At 37.7% G+C, this 19,513-nt stretch overlaps 1 protein-coding gene across 1 annotated transcript; it reads right to left on the bottom strand.

Moving 5' to 3' along the window:
- Positions 1-1,997: 1,997 nt before the first annotated feature.
- On the bottom strand, positions 1,998-19,363 carry LOC102802701 (amine oxidase [flavin-containing] B-like). The gene is made up of 17 exons (XM_085500742.1): positions 19,113-19,363; positions 16,507-16,601; positions 7,952-8,089; positions 7,563-7,667; positions 6,907-7,102; positions 6,706-6,743; positions 6,379-6,442; positions 6,099-6,187; positions 5,878-5,961; positions 5,026-5,101; positions 4,783-4,870; positions 4,135-4,188; positions 3,945-4,002; positions 3,415-3,512; positions 3,201-3,312; positions 2,660-2,722; positions 1,998-2,549 (listed from the first exon to the last, which is right to left on the bottom strand). Exons 1-17 carry the CDS (start codon positions 19,159-19,161, stop codon positions 2,358-2,360), a joined length of 1,599 nt encoding a protein of 532 aa, XP_085356868.1. The 5' UTR covers positions 19,162-19,363; the 3' UTR covers positions 1,998-2,357.
- Positions 19,364-19,513: the final 150 nt, after the last annotated feature.

The following is a 19,513-nucleotide window of genomic DNA, read 5'->3' as shown; positions in this document are numbered from 1 at the left end:
TAATATCTACATATAATGTAGTGTGTAATGTGTAATATCTACATATAATGCAGTGTGTAATGTGTAATATCTACATATAATGTAGTGTGTAATGTGTAATATCTACATATAATGTAGTGTGTAATGTGTAATATCGACATATAATGTAGTGTGTAATGTGTAATATCTACATATAATGCAGTGTGTAATGTGTAATATCTACATATAATGCAGTGTGTAATGTGTAATATATACATATAATGTAGTGTGTAATGTATTGTGTATTAATTCGTAATACGTACATGTAATGTGTTATATTTACATACAATGTAGCATGTAATGTGTAATATTCATATACAAAGTTGTACATAATTTGTAATGTATACATGTAATTCGTAATGCGTAATATTAACATATAATGTTTTAAGTTATGTGTAATATATACGTGTATTGTGTAATGTGTAATATTCACATATAACGTAGTATGTAATGTGTGATATTCATATGCGATGTAGTATGAAATGTGTAATATTTACATATAATGTATCAAGGAATGTGTAATACTGACATATAATGTAGTATGTAATGCGTAATATCGAAACATACTGATTGGTATATATATATTATCGTTGTATAATGTAGTGTGTAATGTATAATATAGAAGTATGATACAGTGTGTATTGTGTTATATCGAGGTATATAATGTAGTATATATTGTGTAATACTGATATATATTGTCGTATTCAATACTGATATATTATATGCAACACAAATATTAAAAATTAAAAATATTGTTTGTTTTCTGACAAATTAGACTGCTTGGTGGATTATGTATATACAAGTGTTATTGATACGCCGTGAAATGAAAAGAAACTTTCTTTTGCATTATGGATTCACATTCCACGTCCCCGTTGAGCTATAACTCCACAACACACAAAGAATCTTGAAATACAATTACCATAAGAATATAATATTGTTTATTTATGTATTCAATTATATTTCTAAGCTTATCAGTGAACCGACGGATATCCGAACTGGCTTTTTATCACAAGAATTGATATGAAATCAGTAACATAACTTTTGATTGTCATATTTTCTTTCTAAAACTTCGAGGAGACTTATTTTGTTTGAGAAAGCATAACAAATGAACACATTACTCTGCTATGGATATTTATCTAAAGCCACGAACAAGGTCGGGGAATGATGGCGAAATGAGTCACTGAATAATATGTAACAAAACAGTATCACTAACTTTGTTGAGGTATTAAGACAACGAAGGATTGAATTATTTAGTTTGCAAGATGCTACGTTGTACTCGAGGAAAACAGTTGTGCATATGTACACTTCACGGTGTTCATGTTAGTTTAACGTAACATGTGGTTATACTGGTTACCGCACCATACGTAATAAAGATAATCTAAATCTATTTCCCCCCAGTCTATAAAATATAGCAACAGGTAGTAAAGGTACTGTCTTAACCAAGATCCGTATATTCGATATCTGTTACACATTCGACCAAAACGTCAATGAGCCCCTAGCTCAGTGGTAGTTTGAGACCAGCAGAATTGATCCCCAAGTTACCAAATAAACGCAGACTAGAATGAATTGAAAACGATGATGTTGGATTGTTGTCAAATCTGCTTGTGTATGTGACTGTTGAATTGTCAAATAACAAGTATTACAATGTGGCAGGGTAGATCAACAAATCTCCAAAAAATCGATAGGGGATATCGAGCTTTTTTCCCTACTTTGCTGAAAAGCCAACGAGCAATTGTGTAATGTACAACGCATGTGAAGGACGCCCTCAATTCCGACATGAATTTTCGAGTGGCCAGTCACGTTGGCACAGCGACACTTACAACATCAACACGATCAAATACACGTTGCGCTGTTCTGTAATGTGTATCCATGTGTCAGAATTGAAATGTAATGTAAAGCGACGATAGTAGAAAGGTGATAGTCTGTGTACAGTGATGTAGAGACTCCAAGCCCGCCAGCATGAATGTATGAGAGCGCCATCACGGTAGAGGTAGTTCTATCTATTGTTTTTATTTCAATAAACTGTTGTGAATTACTAACACAATTTACAAATTCATTAAATATATTCATATACATTGTAACCACACATATTTAGTTCAGAGTGGTCGATTTTTGAATAATCAACTTTCTCATTTCATATATTAATGAGATCAATAAAATATATTAAATGTTTTATTTTTTTGTTTTTTTTAAATGTCGCATTCAACATTATTGTCACATAATTATGCAAACACTATTTTACTACTGTCAAGTTTACGATTTGAAATTGCTACCAGAATTAAAAATATCTATTTTAACAAATCGATTTAAGACTTCAAGTGAGGTCATTGTATTACTAGTTAATTCTTCCGGAAATTGTTGAAAACATCAGTTATTGTAGTCTTCATTGCGTCAATGAATCCTGGATTTTTCAGTAGAATGGCCGACACTGCAATCAAGATGGCGGACGTGGATACGAATCGCAAAACACCCGACACTGAGGGCAATATTTTTTCCAGGGCACTTGGCTCCAGTCTCACTTCCGGGACATCCTGTGTATATTAAAAAATAAAAGAACGAATAAGTTCTGTGAGTAGCCTAATGTAATAGAAAAACCAACAAAAATGATAGTAAGGCTATTTAACGATTACTATAATCATACCAGTGATTCCGGTTCATCCTGATATATTTCATCTGTAGATATTCGCCCCATTGCCTGCAAAATCTAGGAAAACAAAGGTTAAAATACAGTTGTGGTGAAAATGATCATGTAACCAATTTAAGAAGGATACCAAATAACGTTAAATTGTACAAGCAACATTATCAATTTTATATATCATGGCAGAAATCTGAATAATGTAAAAGGTACAAATAAAAAAAAAACACTTGTGGGAACTCATGTCTCAAGGTAGCTGCAAAGTATCTGCAACTACGACATACTCTATAACTTAGCATGTATTTTAAGGGAGCAGAGTTATTTTCATTAATTCTTGATAATGAATATGTGTGCAATGCAATACATCGAGAAACAATGGAATACATTTATATTCAATAGAAGTATATTTTATAAGAAAACTATTTAACTTGTTCAGTCACTGTGATATAATATACAGAAAGCAGAAACTATAATAAAATTTGAATATTGGTATTTTAGAGGATGTATGTCAAGTCTATTAACACATCCATTGAGTTAGAACATTTACCTCCCTTGCAGCCCTTTCACCAGCCTGTACACCGCCGTCCATGTAGCCAGCCCACTCAGTGGCAGTCTCAGTACCAGCAAAATAAATAAGACCATGTGGAGTTCGTAAGGTTCTGTTAACAACATTAATATTCATTGTTGTATACATTCAAAAGTTATTGTGTTTTCAGTGAACAAAGAGAATAATATAATATAAATGATGTGTGTTACTTCACCTTCCGAACTGCGTAAGAACACCTGGAGGCATTAAACCAACGTAGCACCCGCCAGAATACTCCTCAGCCAACCAGTTATTATCCATATAGTTTATAGGCTGATCAAAAAACAGAATTATATGAATAAATCGGAATGTGTGTAGTATACATTAATCACACTAACAAACAAAATTATTTTTTATTTATCAAAATTGGAAATAAATGAATTGCATGCGAAAAACTGAAAGCCATGCATGATACACTGATCAACAAGCTGCAACTTTAGTTGACAAAAAAATATTGCAATGTGACAGAGTGCCATCAATAAACTTGTTGCAAGAAATAGAACATGTCTCAATTTCAATCAACAAGTTGCAGCATGTTGACAACAGTCTGTCAACGTGCAAATGTTGTCAACACAAGTTGTCCCATTCCTATCCTGACTTTAACTGACAGTTATTGTCTTCCACGAGTTTGTTGGGTTTATGATATTCCACCAAATTTCATCTCTATGTTAATTTAATTCAAGCAAAAACAAAAAATATACTTACATGCAATGCCTCATCAGAATCCAACACTTTTGCATAAAATTCACAGAGTTTGTTTTTCCTGTGATATTTAATAAAACCATGGTGATTACATATTATCTGTATTACATGCATCAAAATAAAGTACAAATATTACCATCTATTGTCATGGATATGTATTATTTTATATCAAAATTAAAATCTGTGTTTTTACCTCTCTTGTTTAGTCAGTGATGACATCATTCTTGCTTGGTTGCCTGTGACGAGCCTGTACAACAAAACGTGGATCACCATTGTAAACAATTACACAAAGTGCATCAAGGATACAGCGCCCCTTATTTTGCGCAAGACGACATTTTCGTTTTCTGTAATTTATGTATTGTTATGTGAATTAATAGGTGTTGAATGTATCAAGTGTCAGTATGCACACTCAGAAAAATGTTGTATTTCATCAAAATAAATGTTTTTTAGACTATAATTACTGTGTTTGTTACTGGACATCTACATTATTGCGGCGGCGTTGAAATTAAATACATCATACAATGTCGTTTCAAGGTGTAGTAAACATCAGCTCGGCTTACTGTTCGACGATAATTTGGCGGAGTAATCAATATTGTGATTGGGCAGTTAACAATCAATGTACATGTATCTCTCCGCTGAGTTTTCTGTCCGTTCAGGAATTATTTCTTGGCTCCGTGATTCGACTATATAACCACAGATTACACTTATCAATCGATGGTTAAACAAGATTAAACATGTAAAGTAAGTCGTTTGGGTCATTTGAAAATATCATGGCGTTATAACTCTATCTAAATTGACCCATTATGTACAGAAATGAAAAAACGTGACTGTGATAACTTGCCCAATAATGGATGGATGGGAGCCGTCAGCTTTAGTATCGTCAAATGCCGCACTCACCAATCCATCTGATGCAATCATTCCACAGTATCCTGGAAAGATAAACAGTCAGTATAATGCCGAGTTTATGTTACTCTGGCTAACCTTTTTTTTAACATGCCGTTTCACGGCTAGATAGTTACGTTCGCATTTTGTAATTTTTGTCATAAGCAAAGAATGAGAAGGTTTGACAGAGAACAGGGGTTACCTTTTTCTCTCCAAAATGCGGTTTTGTAATATAAGTTAGTCTTAATAACAGACCCCATCGGCACACGCTGAATCAACTGCAGAATATTAAGACATTTCTTTAGACGCAAATCATTAACAAAAACTATGTATATTTTATTAATTATGATTTTCGATTCAAAGTTGTATTAAAATAACACCAACAGACCAATACAGGCAAAGAATAGCCTGAGCGTCGGAAGATGGTAGAACACCATCTCACTGCAAAATGTACGAGGCCCGTTGTCACATTCAAGATCAACAAATACGAGAATATATATATATATATATATATATATATATATATATAAGCGCCAAATATGAAGATAAATTACAAAATCAAACGTATTTTCTGTACTCAAATCTGCAAATAAGTTGAAACTAACGACCAATGTAAATATCAATATGTCGCTGTGAACGGAACAATTATATTCGCAAAATATGAAAACCAATCATCGTGCCATGAAATAATAGAGGGAGAACCATTCACGCTACCTATCATCAAACATGAAAACAATCAAAAACGTACATTTGAATGAGAAGTTGAAAAATATCGATTATGAGCTAAACTAATTATTGAAGCTGCATCACCTAAAAGTAATCTAGTTTAGCCAAATCAACGCGAGGGTCAGTTTGGATTGGGCCAATCGCGATTTTTTTTTTCTGGTATCTCAAGCCCGAAATGAATTGTATTTTAGCCTTGCGTGTTTGGCAAATAAGTCGAACATGCATACGACGGGAAGTCAATAGCAGTTGTGATGGTGGTACCTCCATTAACAGGCACAGTGTTTATTTGGAATTTACTACAATTTTATGTATTTAATAATTACAGTACCTGACTCTTAAGTGGTGACAACGGTGGGTCAAAACTTATCTTGTTAAGCAGGGTGGGACTGACAGCAGACACCACATACTGTGCCTGTAAATAAGAACACCTGTTATGAGTTGACGCATTTATATATAATTTTAAAATAATACTGCTGAATATAAACAATTTATAATTATATAATAATCTTTTCTATCATTAATATGGAGTACAATTAACTGAAGTTGTACCTTGATTTGACGTCCACTCGCTGTTGATACTATCACGCTATCGTCATTTTGCTCGATTTTGACAACGGGACTGTTGTAAAGAATTTTATCTGAAATAAAGATAATCATATTTAACGTATTATTTGTAAATATTCTATCAAGAAAATGATATTGTATAAACCAGGAAGGAAGTTATTTGCCCGAGTATGTAAACACCTATCAATATGTCTGTAACCTGTGGTTAATACATGTATGTTCTAATGTTCATTGCAAATGACAAGACTCAAAAAATGTAAATCACCTTTTCCAATAAGGTCCACTATTTTTTCACAAATCTGTTGTGAACCTCCCACGAATTTTCTCTCCTAGAAAACACAGACAACACGTAGTATGAACAGAAAATAGATCACAAAACTGGATGGAAGTAAACAAAATTAATAATTTCAATAATTCCGCATTTTTTTCAAATATATGTTTTACGTACTTAAAAAAAGTTTATACATGAATCTAAATAATTAAAATACTTGAACAACATCAATACAATGTTTGCGTAATCAATGACAATATCTCTATTATATATTGTATTTTCGTATAGAGTAAACATTAAATTATTTTTAACACTTCTCACCTGGGCTCCCTTTTCAGTACTTGATATTCTCAACGTTCCTATAGTAACATAAACGATTATTCATAAATGCCGAAATTTGGCAAGTATATATAATACATAACTACTGCAGACAGACATTCAGCAGTTTTCTAGTTTGGTTTATTTTACAGAATTTAAAACACAGACAATTGTAACTTTGAAAGCGTTTAAATATACACTAACCAGCTCCAGACTTGATGTACCACAGAAAATAGAGTAACGATAACTCTTCCGGCTCACATGCGTGTATTGAGTGTAACAGTATACTTATAACATTTTTTGCCGTGTCTGTCCAACAGACTTCGTCAAGCCAAGCCTTAGTCGAAATGCTGTCCCATTCTTTAGCTTTCGGGCAATTCCATGGTTCTAATAGAGGGACCTTTATAAATAAAAATAATGTATCTTTTATTATATTTTTTCCAAATACATAAAGATTGGTAAATGGTAGATTGCGTCGTGTCGTGTCATCATTTTATTGTGTTATGTGGTATTTACATTCACAGAGGAAGTTATAAAATCTCAGGCGCTGACGCGAGATTGTCAAGACTGGTCTGTTGTGTGGCGCCCTCTATAGTTGTCATCACGTCGCCGATATGCTATTAGGTAGATAAGAATTTTTAGCTGCAGGAAATGATAAGGCATGATGAAAAGGCACCTTTTGATTTGACGTAACTACGCGCGCGTGACTCTAACGAGTAGAATTCAGCCCTCGGATGCACTTTTGAAAGAGTTCAACGTCCAGATTTTATAACGTTACTGTATATCATGAAAAAAATTTAATATAATTCTAAGAGTATTTAATCTTGTAAATATATATAATTGTATAAATGTTGCCTTACCTCATTTCCATATTCGTCAATGGTTCTTATCACATTGTTCAAATCCAGCGCAACAATCGGATTGTATATTGGTGGAAGACTACCTTCATATGCCATTTTATTGCCCTACGTGTGAAACAAGTGAGTTAGATTTACTTCAAGAAGACTTCTTTTTATGGTGCAAACAATTGCCATCCCACATTCCTTCGTATGCATTGATAGATGTTACAAAGTCATTCAACTAAAAACGGATAATGCATACTAATAAGCATATATCAATATAATTACACTGAATAACATGCTGAAATATTACATAAAAGAGTCTTTTTGTGTATTACTACAAAACAGTACGAAATGTTCGACAGTGTTAAATGACGTTCAGCCAAAGCAATTTGAATGTGTCCACGTACACACGCCTCTAGTATAGTTCTCCCCTTCATGTTGATACAGTAAGTTTCCACACCAAGCTCTTTTGCCATGCGTAAAATCCTGTTCTGTGTTGGGCCAACATAAGCACCGCCTAAATCAACATAGTCAACAGAGGGGTCCTGGAAGAAAGAACAATTTAACGTTATCAGTCATAATTCGTTTTCCAAGTACGACGAAGTATACCCTATCAAAATTTGAACAAGTTTAAGTTCAATATACTATGCTCTTATATGTGTTTATAAAGAAAAAAGTGAAAACCGCATAGAAAACAGATGATTTTCGAACAATAAATACAAAACAGTGACGAATCAGCATAGCCCAAGCACAATCACCTAATTAGCATACATCAGGTACTCTTCAATCATACATGGACCATCCTTCATCAACAACCACCAACATATTCCACAGTAGCTAAATACCAATACCTAATCACCAACATCAACCAAAAACAGACACCGAACCAGCCTGTTTTGGGTACCCTGTGCCAAAACCCGATATTTAATCTAATCACCATCGCCCCAACTGGACTTACTACATTATTTACCACCACGCCATCATACACTAACTACTATTAGCCTACCAGCCTGCATCGTGTACCCATAAATCAGTCACGCTTCGTAACACAACCACGTAATGCAACTAACCATAAACCAACCTTCATTCTCTAACCAGCCTGCATCGTGTACCCATAAACCAGTCACGCTTCGTAACACACCACGTAATGCAACTAACCATAAACCGACCACCATTATCTAACCAGCCTGCATCGTGTACCAATAAATCAGTCACGCTTCGTAACACAACCACGTAATGCAACTAACCATAAACCAAACATCAATATCTAACCAGCCTGCATCGTGTACGCATAAACCAGTCACGCTTCGTAACACAACCACGTAATGCAACTAACCACAAACCAACCATCATTATCTAACCAGCCTGCATTGTGTACCCATACACCAGTCATGCTTTGTAACACACCACGTAATGCAACTAACCATAAACCAACCATCATTATCTAGCCAGCCTGCATTGTGTACCCATAAACCAGTCACGCTTCGTAACACACCACGTAATGCAAATTACCATAAACCAACCGACATTATCTAACCAGCCTGCATTGTGTACCCATAAACCAGTCATGCTTCATAACACAACCACGTTATGCAACTAACCATAAACCAACCATCATTATCTAACCAGCCTGCATTGTGTACCCATAAACCAGTCACGCTTCGTAACACAACCACGTAATGCAACTAACCATAAACCAACCATCATTATCTAACCAGCCTGCATCGTGTACTCATAAACCAGTCACACTTCGTAACACAACCACGTAATGCAACTAACCATAAACAAACCATCATTATCTAACCAGCCTGCATTGTGTACCCATAAATCAGTCACGGTTCGTAATACAACCACGTAATGCAACTAACCATAAACCAACTATCATTACCTAAGCAGCCTCCATTGCGTACCCATAAATCCGCCACGCTTCGTAACACAACCACGTAATGCAACTAACCATAAACCAACCATCATTATCTAATCAGCCTGCATCGTGTACCCATAAACCAGTCACGCTTCGTAACACAACCACGTAATGCAACTAACCATAAACCAACCATCATTATCTAACCAGCCTGCATTGTGTACCCATAAACCAGTCACGCTTCGTAACACAACCACGTAGTGCAACTAACCATAAACAAACCATCATTATCTAACCAGAATGCATCGTGTACCCATAAATCAGTCACGCTTCGTAACACGGCCACGTAATGCAACTAACCATAAACCAACCATCATTATCTAACCAGCCTGCATCGTGTACCCATAAATCAGTCACGCTTCGTAACACAACCACGTAATGCAACTAACCATAAACCAACCATCATTATCTAACCAGCCTGCATCGTGTACCCATAAACCAGTCACGCTTCGTAACACACCACGTAATGCAACTAACCATAAACCAACCATCATTATCTAACCAGCCTGCATCGTGTATCAATAAACCAGTCACGCTTTGTAACACAACCACGTAATGCAACTAACTATAAACCAACCACCATTATCTAACCAGCCTGAATCGTGTACCCATAAACCAGTCACGTTTCGTAACACAACCACCTAATGCAACTAACCATAAACCAACCATCATTATCTAACCAGCCTGCATCGTGTACCCATAAACCAGTCATGCTTCGTAACACAACCACGTAATGCAACTAACCATAAACCAACCATCATTATCTAACCAGCCTTCATCGTGCACCCATAAATCAGTCACGCTTCATAACACAACTACGTAATGCAACTAACCATAAACCAACCATCATTATCTAACCAGCCTGCATCGTGTACTCATAAACCAGTCACACATCGTAACACAACCACGTAATGCAACTAACCATAAACCAACCATCATTATCTAACCAGCCTGCATTGTGTACCCATAAACCAGTCACGGTTCGTAATACAACCACGTAATGCAACTAATCATAAACCAACTATCATTACCTAAGCAGCCTGCATTGTGTACCCATAAATCAGTCACGCTTCGTAACACAACCACGTAATGCAACTAACCATAAACCAACCATCATTATCTAACCAGCCTGCATCGTGTACCATAAACCAGTCACGCTTCGTAACACAACCACGTAACGCAACTAACCATAAACCAACCATCATTATCTAACCAGCCTGCATTGTGTACCCATAAATCATTCACGCTTCGTAACACGGCCACGTAATGCAACTAACCATAAACCAACCATCATTATCTAACAAGCCTGCATTGTGTATTCATAAATCAGTCACGCTTCGTAACACAACCACGTAATGCAACTAACCATAAACCAACCATCATTATCTAACCAGCCTGCATCGTGTACCCATAAACTAGTCACGCTTCGTAACACACAACGTAATGCAACTAACCATAAACCAACCATCATTATCTAACCAGCCTGCATCGTGTACCAATAAACCAGTAACGCTTTGTACCACAACCACGTAATGCAACTAACTATAAACCAACCACCATTATCTAACCAGCCTGAATCGTGTACCCATAAACCAGTCACGCTTCGTAACACAACCACGTAATGCAACTAACAATAAACCAACCACCATTATCTAACCAGCCTGCATCGTGTACCCATCAATCAGTCACGCTTCGTAACACACCACATAATGCAACTAACCATAAACCAGCCATCATTATCTAACCAGCCTGCATCGTGTACCCATAAACCAGTCACGCTTTGTAACACAACCACGTAATGCAACTAACCATAAACCAACCATCATTATCTAACCAGCCTGCATTGTGTACCCATAAATCAGTCACGCTTCGTAACACACCACATAATGCAACTAACCATAAACCAGCCATCATTATCTAACCAGCCTGAATCGTGTACCCATAAACCAGTCACGTTTCGTAACACAACCACCTAATGCAACTAACCATAAACCAACCATCATTATCTAACCAGCCTGCATCGTGTACCCATAAACCAGTCATGCTTCGTATCACAACCACGTAATGCAACTAACCATAAACCAACCATCATTATCTAACCAGCATTCATCGTGTACCCATAAATCAGTCACGCTTCATAACACAACTACGTAATGCAACTAACCATAAACCAACCATCATTATCTAACCAGCCTGCATCGTGTACTCATAAACCAGTCACACATCGTAACACAACCACGTAATGCAACTAACCATAAACCAACCATCATTATCTAACCAGCCTGCATTGTGTACCCATAAAGCAGTCACGGTTCGTAATACAACCACGTAATGCAACTAATCATAAACCAACTATCATTACCTAAGCAGCCTGCATTGTGTACCCATAAATCAGTCACGCTTCGTAACACAACCACGTAATGCAACTAACCATAAACCAGCCATCATTATCTAACCAGCCTGCATCGTGTATCCATAAACCAGTCACGCTTTGTAACACAACCACGTAATGCAACTAACCATAAACCAACCATCATTATCTAACCAGCCTGCATTGTGTACCCATAAACCAGTCATGCTTCGTAACACAACCACGTAATGCAACTAACCATAAACCAACCATCATTATCTAACCAGCCTTCATCGTGTACCCATAAATCAGTCACGCTTCATAACACAACTACGTAATGCAACTAACCATAAACCAACCATCATTATCTAACCAGCCTGCATCGTGTACTCATAAACCAGTCACACATCGTAACACAACCACGTAATGCAAGTAACCATAAACCAACCATCATTATCTAACCAGCCTGCATTGTGTACCCATAAACCAGTCACGGTTCGTAATACAACCACGTAATGCAACTAATCATAAACCAACTATCATTACCTAAGCAGCCTGCATTGTGTACCCATAAATCAGTCACGCTTCGTAACACAACCACGTAATGCAACTAACCATAAACCAACCATCATTATCTAACCAGCCTGCATCGTGTACCATAAACCATTCACGCTTCGTAACACAACCACGTAACGCAACTAACCATAAACCAACCATCATTATCTAACCAGCCTGCATTGTGTACCCATAAATCATTCACGCTTCGTAACACGGCCACGTAATGCAACTAACCATAAACCAACCATCATTATCTAACAAGCCTGCATTGTGTATTCATAAATCAGTCACGCTTCGTAACACAACCACGTAATGCAACTAACCATAAACCAACCATCATTATCTAACCAGCCTACATCGTGTACCCATAAACCAGTCACGCTTCGTAACACACAACGTAATGCAACTAACCATAAACCAACCATCATTATCTAACCAGCCTGCATCGTGTACCAATAAACCAGTAACGCTTTGTACCACAACCACGTAATGCAACTAACTATAAACCAACCACCATTATCTAACCAGCCTGAATCGTGTACCCATAAACCAGTCACGCTTCGTAACACAACCACGTAATGCAACTAACAATAAACCAACCACCATTATCTAACCAGCCTGCATCGTGTACCCATCAATCAGTCACGCTTCGTAACACACCACATAATGCAACTAACCATAAACCAGCCATCATTATCTAACCAGCCTGCATCGTGTACCCATAAACCAGTCACGCTTTGTAACACAACCACGTAATGCAACTAACCATAAACCAACCATCATTATCTAACCAGCCTGCATTGTGTACCCATAAATCAGTCACGCTTCGTAACAAGGCCACGTCATGCAACTAACCATAAACCAACCATCATTATCTAACCAGCCTGCATTGTGTATTCATAAATCAGTCACGCTTCGTAACACACCACATAATGCAACTAACCATAAACCAGCCATCATTATCTAACCAGCCTGAATCGTGTACCCATAAACCAGTCACGTTTCGTAACACAACCACCTAATGCAGCTAACCATAAACCAACCATCATTATCTAACCAGCCTGCATCGTGTACCCATAAACCAGTCATGCTTCGTAACACAACCACGTAATGCAACTAACCATAAACCAACCATCATTATCTAACCAGCCTTCATCGTGTACCCATAAATCAGTCACGCTTCATAACACAACTACGTAATGCAACTAACCATAAACCAACCATCATTATCTAACCAGCCTGCATCGTGTACTCATAAACCAGTCACACATCGTAACACAACCACGTAATGCAACTAACCATAAACCAACCATCATTATCTAACCTGCCTGCATTGTGTACCCATAAAGCAGTCACGGTTCGTAATACAACCACGTAATGCAACTAATCATAAACCAACTATCATTACCTAAGCAGCCTGCATTGTGTACCCATAAATCAGTCACGCTTCGTAACACAACCACGTAATGCAACTAACCATAAACCAACCATCATTATCTAACCAGCCTGCATCGCGTACCATAAACCAGTCACGCTTCGTAACACAACCACGTAACGCAACTAACCATAAACCAACCATCATTATCTAACCAGCCTGCATTGTGTACCCATAAATCATTCACGCTTCGTAACACGGCCACGTAATGCAACTAACCATAAACCAACCATCATTATCTAACAAGCCTGCATTGTGTATTCATAAATCAGTCACGCTTCGTAACACAACCACGTAATGCAACTAACCATAAACCAACCATCATTATCTAACCAGCCTGCATCGTGTACCCATAAACCAGTCACGCTTCGTAACACAACCACGTAATGCAACTAACAATAAACCAACCACCATTATCTAACCAGCCTGCATCGTGTACCCATCAATCAGTCACGCTTCGTAACACACCACATAATGCAACTAACCATAAACCAGCCATCATTATCTAACCAGCCTGCATCGTGTATCCATAAACCAGTCACGCTTTGTAACACAACCACGTAATGCAACTAACCATAAACCAACCATCATTATCTAACCAGCCTGCATTGTGTACCCATAAATCAGTCACGCTTCGTAACAAGGCCACGTCATGCAACTAACCATAAACCAACCATCATTATCTAACCAGCCTGCATTGTGTATTCATAAATCAGTCACGCTTCGTAACACAACCACCTAATGCAACTAACCATAAACCAACCATCATTATCTAACCAGCCTGCATCGTGTACCCATAAACCAGTCATGCTTCGTAACACAACCACGTAATGCAACTAACCATAAACCAACCATCATTATCTAACCAGCCTTCATCGTGTACCCATAAATCAGTCACGCTTCATAACACAACTACGTAATGCAACTAACCATAAACCAACCATCATTATCTAACCAGCCTGCATCGTGTACTCATAAACCAGTCACACATCGTAACACAACCACGTAATGCAAGTAACCATAAACCAACCATCATTATCTAACCAGCCTGCATTGTGTACCCATAAACCAGTCACGGTTCGTAATACAACCACGTAATGCAACTAATCATAAACCAACTATCATTACCTAAGCAGCCTGCATTGTGTACCCATAAATCAGTCACGCTTCGTAACACAACCACGTAATGCAACTAACCATAAACCAACCATCATTATCTAACCAGCCTGCATCGTGTACCATAAACCAGTCACGCTTCGTAACACAACCACGTAACGCAACTAACCATAAACCAACCATCATTATCTAACCAGCCTGCATTGTGTACCCATAAATCATTCACGCTTCGTAACACGGCCACGTAATGCAACTAACCATAAACCAACCATCATTATCTAACAAGCCTGCATTGTGTATTCATAAATCAGTCACGCTTCGTAACACAACCACGTAATGCAACTAACCATAAACCAACCATCATTATCTAACCAGCCTACATCGTGTACCCATAAACCAGTCACGCTTCGTAACACACAACGTAATGCAACTAACCATAAACCAACCATCATTATCTAACCAGCCTGCATCGTGTACCAATAAACCAGTAACGCTTTGTACCACAACCACGTAATGCAACTAACTATAAACCAACCACCATTATCTAACCAGCCTGAATCGTGTACCCATAAACCAGTCACGCTTCGTAACACAACCACGTAATGCAACTAACAATAAACCAACCACCATTATCTAACCAGCCTGCATCGTGTACCCATCAATCAGTCACGCTTCGTAACACACCACATAATGCAACTAACCATAAACCAGCCATCATTATCTAACCAGCCTGCATTGTGTACCCATAAATCAGTCACGCTTCGTAACAAGGCCACGTCATGCAACTAACCATAAACCAACCATCATTATCTAACCAGCCTGCATTGTGTATTCATAAATCAGTCACGCTTCGTAACACAACCACGTAATGCAACTAACCATAAACCAACCATCATTATCTAACCAGCCTGCATCGTGTACCCATAAACCAGTCACGCTTCGTAACACACCACGTAATGCAACTAACCATAAACCAACCATCATTATCTAACCAGCCTGCATCGTGTACCAATAAACCAGTCACGCTTTGTACCACAACCACGTAATGCAACTAACTATAAACCAACCACCATTATCTAACCAGCCTGCATCGTGTACCCATAAATCAGTCACGCTTCGTAACACAACCACGTAATGCAACTAACCATAAACCAGCCATCATTATCTAACCAGCCTGCATCGTGTACCCATAAACCAGTCACGCTTTGTAACACAACCACGTAATGCAACTAACCACAAACCAACCATCATGATCTAACCAGCCTGCATTGTGTACCCATAAACCAGTCACGCTTCCTAACACAACCACGTAATGCAACTAACCATAAACCAACCATCATTATTTAACCAGCCTGCATCGTGTACCCATAAACCAGTCACGCTTCGTAACACGGCCACGTAATGCAACTATCCATAATCCAACAATCATTATCTAACCATCCTGTATCGTGTACTCACCACCCAAACAGACTCGGTAATCCAACCACCATCACCCAACTAACCGTTCTGCATTGCTAAATTTAACTAGCTACTAATGTATGCTGGTCAATTATCTTTCTCTAACTGTGGTGTAACTTGCCTTGAGGGTGTAAAGTCGACCTCCCACTCTGTTACGTGCTTCCAATAGCAAGACATTTAGTCCTTCTTCGTGTAACAGTTTGGCAGACGATGTACCTGAAATATAATTATGCATATTTATATAGAAGTATAGAAATGATGAATCACCTTTTAATTACACTTTCAGTCGCTGTGTGGATAGATATTTCTAGTAATATTTACATTAAATCACGATAAAGGTTGTCGCGTGTAATCGGTAATTATGATAATTATTATCGTTGTGATATGGAATAAATTTCGTTATTAATTACCATTGATATAGTTTTGAATGGCTCCGTTCAATTTGCGTGTCCTGGTCTCTGAATTCTCATTTTCATTATATTAGGGTCTTTTTTTTTTGTTTAATCGAAGTCGAACAAAATATGTACCCTTACTGAGTACACAATGCTGGGTCGACGTCAACTCAAAGTCAAACATCAAATTGCTCACAAACGATCTTAATTTCCCTACGGTGAGAACCATTTAAAGGGCGGTGGTCTTCCCGAGCCGAGATATGTGTCTCACATAAACAAAGATAGCGACATTGACTGTTGCGCAGACCAATGGGTACACACCGTGACGTCACCAAACTTGATTTAGGTAATTTCTGCGGTGATTAGAAGGTATCGGCAGTAATTAGTGCACGTCGCGCCCAGGTCAAAACTCGTACTCGTAATTTCCATTAGAAGAGCGTATTGAAATGTGGGTAAGTCATATTTATCAGCAGAAATGGCGCACATGCGCCGCGCGACGACCACCACCCTTTCATGACATGGACAAAAATATATCAAGCAAGTTTATGTGTTAATGATTCGTAAAATTAGATAGATTTGTCAGAATCATGAAAAATACATTAACCTGACAACTTTTCATCATATTTTTGCTAACTGGTGTCCTTTTAAAGTGTTAAAGGGGAACCGCTCAATCCCATGGATTGCACCAAAGAATCGTGGGACACTATTGTTTATGTTGTTTATAATGTTAATCTATCTTTTGTTATGCACTGTTATGTTAATCCAGAAAGTAAATTTGTTGTGAGATTAGGCATAACTGTAAGGTGCCCCTTTAAGATAATAATAATTTAGTATCGGTAGCAATGTGATTAAAATCTGGTGTATTGTGTTATGAACAAGAGCTTTCTGTTCGGGGATCTGGGAACTTCGTCTCGCTTGGCTGATAACACTTACACGTAGAGATACCGGATTCGACCCAAATGAATGCACATTAGTTCATTACAGATAGTCCAGCTTTATTCTTCCCATTTATCCCTTTCAACCTCTCTTTTACAAAAAGGTTATAAACTTCCTATCTTAAAAGTCAAGTCTCTAAGCTAATCTCTGCATGCAGTCATTGGTACAATCACGTGATTACAAGGGACGTGTCTTACGGTTAAAGCCTTGCACAGTTGCCACAACTAAATACAATAAGTAAACAATCTATTTATCGAAATCCTGAAATACATGTTTATACTCTCCACCCTAAACATGCAAGTTGTTGATTCTAAACAGTGCAACGACGTGTGGAACCGAATGTGCGAACGTGAAGTCGCTATCATAACAATTGTACGACGTGAATTTGATTTATTTTATATTTTATTTTTACTATACATTTTTATTATTTTGTAATTGCTTTTATTATTATTATTACGTACATCTATCACCACATACATCTGAACCAACGCCTATATAACGAGATTTCAACAAGATCCCCTCTGACTGGCTTAGTCAACCAATCATAGACGCGCTCCAAATGACGTTACCGGTCAGAAACAGAAGACTGTGACGTTTTGTTGACGATCGGGTCAAAATCATCTACGGTTTTGAAGCAATAGCTATAAATAATCATTAAAATGTATCAACATAATGTACAATAGCTCTTTATTAAAGTAGTTGAGCTGATTTGGGTTGGAATTACATGTAAATATTTCTTAATTTTTGGAACACGTCGCAATTGATCAGTAAATATTATTATTTTTGCTCCAATATTTAGCATGGACGCCGTGTGTCGGTAATTATGTATGCAAATTTCGTATCGCTATTAATATCAATATGGTGATGACTCGTTAGCATTATGGTGATGGTACCGTTAATATTGTTAATAGTCTATGATGTCAACGCAAGGATTGCACTATCAAAGGCAACCCCCGGAGGTCACTCTCCGAATTCCATGCGACAAGATTACAAATAATGGCTGACAGTTGCTTAATTAATTATACTTCAACGTGATCACACAGGGTCGATTAGCTCCTCAAACTACCGTATATCTGCTGCAGTAAACAACAAATGGTGACGTCATTCACGCATGATGTACATTGTCTATGAACAAATTTTTCTGACACAAAGTGTTTCAGCTTGATTCGAAGGCGACTCCCCCCACCCATTATTTTACCGATGGGCGACTGCCTCGGAACCGCCGCCACTGACCTGACTTGTTTATGATTTCCTACAGTTTTGCAGCTCCATTTGTACTGAACTCCATGCATTTTACGTTTATTGACCTTCATTTGACCTCGAAACCCCTGCTCCGAGGCACAATGTTGCTGCTTCTACACTGCAATGAGCAAATCCATATAAAACGGAGTATACATACCACTGATACCAGCTCCAATAACAACCACATCGTATGTGTCTCCTGTCATAGCTGCTGCTGGGTTATACCAAAGGGCAATCGGTGTTGATAGTAGTGTATGGCGATATACAGGTCACTTAGAGGTCAACAACGCACATCAGAACTCAGGCCTGTTACCTATTAACACTTACAATCGCCGACTGTCGTGTAATATATCACATACACAAATAAGGTCGAACTCTCATTTGTTTAATTCATTCAAATTGTTTGCAAACCGTGGCCTCCATTACCTCGTTCTTGACCTCCCTATTTACACTCTGTTCTACGCAAACTCCGTCGCTGATGGCGCGGTTTGCAGAATAGCCCTCAATTATGCAGTAGGTAAATTATTATATTGCACTTAATCCTCTTACGAATGACTA

Source organism: Saccoglossus kowalevskii, chromosome 6, assembly GCF_978046115.1.
Source record: "Saccoglossus kowalevskii chromosome 6, keSacKowa6.1, whole genome shotgun sequence".
NCBI classification, from domain to species: domain Eukaryota; kingdom Metazoa; phylum Hemichordata; class Enteropneusta; family Harrimaniidae; genus Saccoglossus; species Saccoglossus kowalevskii.
Note: the sequence above shows the minus strand (reverse complement) of the source record. Positions and strands in the feature narration are given on the sequence as shown.

What these genes read in the sequence shown, in the direction of transcription:
- LOC102802701 (XM_085500742.1), bottom strand. Translation starts at nt 19,161, where the DNA reads ATGACAGGAGACACATACGATGTGGTTGTTATTGGAGCTGGTATCAGT. An exon ending in GTCGACTTTACACCCTCAAG is followed by an intron (nt 8,090 to 16,506) that starts GCAAGTTACACC and finishes TCTTTCTTCCAG; the next exon opens with GACCCCTCTGTTGACTATGT. An exon ending in GTTCTTACGCAGTTCGGAAG is followed by an intron (nt 3,313 to 3,414) that starts GTGAAGTAACAC and finishes TGTTGTTAACAG; the next exon opens with AACCTTACGAACTCCACATG.